General features: G+C 43.4%; 1 protein-coding gene across 1 annotated transcript in view; it reads right to left on the bottom strand.

Moving 5' to 3' along the window:
• CHD2 (chromodomain helicase DNA binding protein 2) overlaps positions 1 to 7,337 on the bottom strand; it is a 144,332-nt gene continuing 136,995 nt past the window's right edge. The window contains exon 35 of the mRNA XM_023727811.1: positions 1 to 3,881. Coding sequence (XP_023583579.1) covers positions 3,532 to 3,881 — 350 coding nt within the window. The 3' untranslated portion in view covers positions 1 to 3,531. The remainder of the gene's footprint in view (positions 3,882 to 7,337) is intronic.

The raw sequence follows: 7,337 nt of genomic DNA on the forward strand, positions 1-7,337 counted from the left end.
AAAAAAAAATTTTTTAAAGTTTGAAAGAAAAAAAAGGCTCTGTTTCACAAGCTGTCCAAAAACCTGGGTGCCCCAGCTACCCCAAGGGAAGGGAGATGAGGCATCTCCCGCCACACACTCCACACCAAATGCAATGCAACGTGTCAGCCCAATTCTAGAAATCCTTAGTAACACTTTTTAATATACAAGAATCAAAAGTACAGCAGTTTTACAATGTAGGAAAATTTAATACATACTATATAAACAACATTATTTACATCAGAAATCACTAGGACAGTGGCATTTTTCACAAATATAAATTAATTACTGTTTAGTCAACAGGTTTTAAAAGTCCACAATTTTACAATAAAGAAAAGCCATCTGTCCCCAGGCGAGTGGGGAGCAGATGGACGGAAGCAGCCTGGACCCCTGGCATGGCCCCCTCGCCTGACCAGTAGCCCTCGGCCTGCCAGGCGGCCGCTGTGCTGGGCCGGCCTCTGCTCCCGCTGACACGTGGGTTTTGGTCTGTAGGGCTGCAGTGTCATAGTGTGAGTTCAGAACTGAATCACGTTTGCACCACACATCCTGATGTGACTGTCAGACATCAGGCTCAAACATCTGCCGCAGCTGTGCAAAGCGTCCATGTTTCCCGTCGAAGGGCTTGGGTAATGGCTAACGGGAGAGCGAGCCCAGGGGAGCAGCCAAGCCGTGGAGGGCCTGGCTGTTTGCTCCGCACGTCACTGCAAGGCTACTGCGGTCAGTGGGGGCTTCACATTTTCCCTTCTAAGGGCTACAGTATATCATGTTAATCCTTGTTTATGTTCAGGGTTTAGGTGATGTTAGCTCCCCTCTTCCTCAAGCCCTGCTATTTCTAGCCGACCATTAAGTCCTGCAAAACTAGGCTCCATGGAATACCATCTTCAAAAATTCTTGTGGCAGCTTCTCCCATCCACAAGTGAGAGAAAATTTCTACCTGTGCAAATTTCTGGTTTTGATTTCAGCATACAATTTTCATACTGATTTAAATGAATGAGGCAATGCCTCCTTTCTCCCAACCCACTCTTCAAACATACTTCAACACCTAAAACAGATGTCTGGATGGGGATACTGTAATTTTAGAATCAATTTAACACTGATCTGGCCGATACTGCCTTTTGCTACATCATATGGCACAAGTCCTGAATGTGAACAAAAGGAAGTTCCTTTTCCTCATGATGAGACACCTTTGAGCATAACTTACATCTCCTATCAACAGCTTCAGAGAAAAAAAAAAACCTTGGTAAGTATTGGAAATACACAGCCTCCATCTACCATCTCTGTCTACAGGAGCGCACCCCCAGGAGGGCACAGTCTGACTTCCCACAGGGCAAGGGCAAGGGCACTCGGGTCCCCATCTCCCATCAGTCAAGAACCTCGTGAGCCAACTTAACCTTCATCTTTGACTTGGACAGGACAAGCACAGGATAGTGTCAATATTACCAGCAAAAAATTCAATTTGTGGTTTCCTTATCACTTACTTTGTGGCCAAAGCAGAGCCATAATCTCCTACCTCCTCCCACTGAGCATTCCCAGCAAGTCCTCAGTGAGGTGGCTTTGCCCAGGTGGCTCCTCTGTGGTCATTCGGGCTATGCATGTGTGCACAACCCCAAGTACCAAAGAAGTTAAATATGAAGGGGGTGGGCCCACTGAGCCTCCAACACAAGCCAGGAGGACCAGCTTTCACCTGGATGCTCTGCCCTGGCCATCCCCATTACATTTTATGTGGCGAGGAGCCCATCAAAGCCACATCTGCTTCACTAGTGTGCTTCAACTCAGGGATTTCTTGCTACAGGCATGAACGGTGCTGCCCAGAACACTAGCAAGTAAGTGATAATGATGTTATGAAGTCCCCACGAGTTAGTTCAGGGAGTTTAACCCTGTGTATGCCCAACGGATGAGTTTTCACCAGCTCTGAACCTGGACACTTACACTTGGCAGGCATAAATTTAAGACACAGGCACATCATATATTCAAGCCAGTTATTCTGTCTCCATCTAGAAAGGCCTTTGGATACTGTAAAAAAAATACTGGCAAAGCTATAACTTAAAATAATAAAACTGAAGGCCCCAGCCTTCATAAACTGAAAGGAGTTCCTTAGAAAAATTCCATTCTGCCTGCTTAATTGATGTAACCAACTTGCGTCCTTGTCTGGACTCAATTCAACTCCAGTATGATTCTTACTATCTATAGCTCAGTCACCCTGTCCTTGGATGCTTCCTATCCTGGAAAAAAATTAACTTGGGTTTATGCTTTACTTGATCTTATTCTTCAAAAAAACTGAGTACAATTCTAATAACCTTCACCTAGCAGTAGAAACCTGTCCACCAGAGGTTAACTTACTTTCATCTGACCATATGATTATCAGGAGATGTGTGATTCTGTATAATCTACTTCTTCAAGTTGTGCAAAGGGAACTAAAATGCAGCTACAAATGCTGACCTACACAACACTGAGAGCTTCCCAACTTGCTGGCATTCTCACTGGAAAACCTGTTCATGTCAGCACTAGCGCTGCCATCTCGATCCTTGTCAGCTACAAGGTGGTCAGCAGGGCTGCCTCTGCTCCCCCCCACCCCGCCTCTCCAGGCCCTGGAGTTTCACATCTCACCACAGGAATCAGAAATCCACCAGGGATTCCAGTTCCCTGGCCACACAACCCTTACCCTCCCCCCCTACCCCAAACCCTTATTCTGCCCGTTCCTCAACCAAGTAAGACCCATGCTGACCTCGACGATGCCTAACTCACAGTACTCAAAAGTCAGCCAGAGGGACCCTACTTTCCCTGGCATAGGGGAAAAAGGAGGCCCACTCAGGAGGCCAATCTTCGAAACGTACAAAGACGGTGTGGAAAAAATTAGTGTTGGGAGGGAAGAGACCACTGTGGACGATATTTCCCTCTCTCTTTATGCCGTTCCCCCCTAGGATTCCACAGAATGAGGCCCGAGTGTATTTCTCCCAAGAACACATTTAAGGGGCGTACCAGCTCCCCTTCAAGTCCTATAACCCAGGAACCCAACCACTTGCCCACACCCCGCTCCCCCTCAGCAGCAATAATCATATACTAGTGAATCAAATCGCACACTGCCCAGCAGGTCCTGGCAGCCTTCGCTCATGCACTCATTCCCTCCCTGACCATCATGCCAGGGTCCAGGGAACACTGCCCCGGCAATAAAACATTCGTATCTCTAGGATCCCTTCTTCCTTCACTGGGGAACTACCGCCCCATAAAGCTGGTACACACAAAGTCACCTCTTCTTCCTAGCACCTGTCAAAGTGGGAGGCCAGAACTAGGCTGGAATGGGATGGGGTGCCAAAGTGCAGGAATGGGGACCCAAATCCAATCTGGACCAGACAAAAGCCCCCCACTCCTTGAAGTGCTCCTTCAGCCAGTGAGTTGCCAGCAGCAGCATGTCCAGAAACTCCAGTCACTGGTCAAGATAACTGGCTACTGTTGATCAGACCACAAATATCCAGGTGCTTGATGACTCTTGCTCTTCCCTTTCCAAGCTATCCTCTATGTTTTCCGAACATTCCAGTTATAATCTGGGTTGTTTTTCTGTTCTAGTGATCTCTCCAAAGGAGACCTATGATCCAGGGGCGACTTGGAGTCATGAGGAGACTTCTGAGATGGGGGAGAGCGAGGATCTGAGACTGCAGGGTGCAATGGGGGCAGGGGCTGTTTATATTCCCCCAATTTGTCTGTGTGGAAAGAGCGGTAATGGTCTGAAGGTCCCTGGCCATGGTAGCCCATAGGTGGGCGGTGATCAGACATTCGTCTGAAATCCTGCTGGTGGTAATTTTGAGGCCTAAATTCATCGGATCTCCGTCGTTTGGAGTCATGATGGTGCCTGAAACAGAGATCCCAGGATTAGCTGAGAGACTAAAGCCAGAGCCCTAGCCGCATCTTCAGGGTCCACTGGCCCTTCCTCATGCACTCATATTCAGGGACACTGCCAACGGACTTAGGGGCAAATGTTTACATTACTAGGAACCAAAACCACAAAACTAAAGTAGTAACACAGGGCCATTTTACACTTACTGGCAAAACACACCCCAGAAAATGATGTAAGTCAGGTCTGCAATAAAACAAGTACACTCTTGAATCATTGATGGCTTTGTAAAACCACACTCCCTTCAGGAAAAATCTGGCAAGATCTAAAAACATGTTCATATCGCATGACCCAGCCCAGTCCAAGAGAAAAAAAGCCATGGAAATTATTTTGTAAGTTATTAGTAACAGCAAAAGCCATGATCAATCTAAATACTCAACAGTAAGGGAAAGCTTAACTCATTTTAAAAATCAACTCAATGTGAGGAATATTAAAATTTTTAGCTAGGACCATGGCAAACTGCTCATTATGCTGTTAGGAGAGAACTGAGCAATAAATAACCCAATTAAAAAATGGGGAAAGGACCTGAATAGACATTTGTCCAAAGAATATATACAAATGGCCAACAAGCACATGAAAAGACGCTCAACATCATTAGTCACCAGTGAAATGCAAACCAAAATTACAATGACATACCACTTTACATCCACTAGGATGGCTGTAATTAAAGAAAAAATGCTGAAAATAAGAACTGGCGAATAAGTGGAAAAACTGCAACACTCGTCCATTGCTGGGAGAAATATAAGATGGCGCAGCTGCTGTAGAGAACAGCTGGGTGAGTCTTCAAAAGGCTAAAAACATAGGATTAGCATGTTCTTGCTGGGTGTCGTTTAGTCGATTCCGACTCATAGATAACCTATAGGATAGAGCAGAACTGCCATAGGGTTTCTAAGGCTGTACTCTTTACACAGAAGCAGATTGCCACATCTTTCTCCCACAGAGCAGCTGGTGGGTGTGAACCACTGACCTTTCAGTTAAGCAGCCAAGCACTTAACCACTGTGCTACCAGGGCTCCTCAGAATTACCATATGACCTAGCAATTCCATTCCCAAAAGAATTGAAAGCAGGGCCTCAAACAGATACTTGTACACCAATGTTCACTGCAGCATTATTCACAATAGCCAAAAGATGATGATAACCTAAACGTCCACCAACTGAGGAATGGAGAAACAAACTGGTATATACATACAGTGGATTATTCAGCCATAAAAAGGAATAAAGTACCGATGTATGCTACAATGCTGATGAACCAGGAAAACATTATGCTAAGTGAAAGACAGACACAAAATGTTACATATTGTGTGATTCCATTTCTATGAAATATCCAGAATAGATAAATCCACAGAGACAGGGGCGGAAACAGAATACAGGGGATGGGGGGAGGGGAATGGGGAGAAACTGCTTAATGGATATGGAGTTTTCCTTTCAGAGTGATGAAAATGTTTTGGAAGTTGATACACATGATGGTTGGACAACACTGTGAATGTATGCTTCAAAATAGTTCATTTTATGTTATATGAATTTCACCACAATTTAAAGAAAAAGAGAGCAAATTGATGACTATAGGTTCCATTCAAAATGCACTAACAGAGGCTGCATCTACCTACCACCTGAAACAACCAAAATGGCAAAATACACGGAACAACGGTTTTCAACACATCATGTGATGAAGAACAGTGATCCCCGAGGGATGGAAAATGAATGAGATGCGCCTCTGGACTGCCCCTAGCTCACTGTCTTGAGATGGTTTCCAGGCCACAGCACAGGGAGGGGGAAACCCAGGAGGAGCCCAGCAGACTCCCAGCAGCTGGAGTTCAAAGGACAGAGTGCAACAGAAGGTATTCTGTTCAGAGAAAGAAGTCTGAAGATCTGCAGAGGGCTCTCCTCGAGTGGTCAGTTGAATACTGGCCAGGGTGTGCACGTAAGGAACCCTCCCAAGGCCAGGGAAAGAAGCACTCAAAATGAACAGTGCCCTGGGCTCACACAGGGCCAAAAATAGTGCCTGTTATCACCAGCCAGACTAAAAAACCTCAAGATTCACAGAGCACTAAGCAGAGTACAATGAGGGTCCTTGCCTCAGTGGTGGAGAATAATTGGCCCTCGACTGAGCAATGCTCCAGTCCCACCTAAAAATCTTAACCGCAAGACCTAAAAGAATCAAAGTATTCCCAAATAACCTACCTGTGTCTCATAACAAAGCTCAAGAATATTTATATGAATACAAAAATATCTGGCACTCAAGGTAAATTTTACAACATCTGGCATCTAGTTAAAAAAAGAAAAAAAGAAATGACTAGACATGGAAACAACCAAGAAAATAAAACCCATAATGAGGAGATAAAAATCAATCAACTGAAACAGACCCAAATAATAGAACTGGAAGACAAAGACATAAAACAGTTTGTATAACTATACTCCATATTTCAAAAGGTTAGGCAGAGATATGGGAGATTTAAAACAACAACAACAAAAAGACCCAAACAGAACTTCTAGAGATAAAACGATAATGTGTGAAATACAAACTACACTGGATGGGCCTCATGGAAGATTAGACACTGAAGAAGAAAATATTAGTGAACTTGAAGACACAGCAATAGAAACTATCCAAACACAGAGATAACATAGTTTTTCAAAATAAACAGCATCAGTGAGCTACAGACAACTTCAAGCAGCCTAATACAGGTGTTAACTGGACTCACTGAAGGAGAGGAGAGATTGGGAGAACAGAAAAAAAATATTTAAAGAAATAATGGCCGGAAAATGTCCAAATTTGATGAAGATTATAAACTCACAGATCCAAGGAGTTCAATAATTCTCAAGCACAAGAAACATGAGGAAAAATACACTAAGGCACATCATAAACAAATTACTAAAAACCAGTGATAAGGAAAAAAGATATTATGTAAAAATAAGGACAAAAGTCTTTTGTCAGACACAAGTAGACAGTAGACATCTTTAAATTACTAAAAGGAAAAACTGTCCATCTAGAAATGTATACCCGGGAAAAGTATCTTTCAATAATGAAGGCAAAATACAGACTTTTTCAGATGTACAAATGCTGAAAAGAATTCATCACTGCAGACCCACACTCAGACAAAAGTCCTTCAGGCAGAAGGAAAATGATACCAAATGAAATGTCCATCTACACAAAGAGCCCCGGGAAGTAACTACATAGGAAAATATATTTAAGATTTTCTTATTTAAAATTATGTAAAAGGTAACTGCTTAAACAAAACTAGTAACAATGTAGTATGACATTTATAACATAGGTTAAAAACTGGATGATAACATTAGCACAAAAGTCAGGTGGGGAGAAATGAAAGTATATTAATGTAGGGTTCCTATACTATACAAGGAGTGGTGTAATACCCTGTAATGTCATATAAGCTAAAGATGTATACTATAAAACCCTAAAGCAACCAATGAAACA

This window comes from Trichechus manatus, unplaced genomic scaffold, assembly GCF_000243295.1.
Source record: "Trichechus manatus latirostris isolate Lorelei unplaced genomic scaffold, TriManLat1.0 scaffold00019, whole genome shotgun sequence".
NCBI lineage: Eukaryota > Metazoa > Chordata > Mammalia > Sirenia > Trichechidae > Trichechus > Trichechus manatus.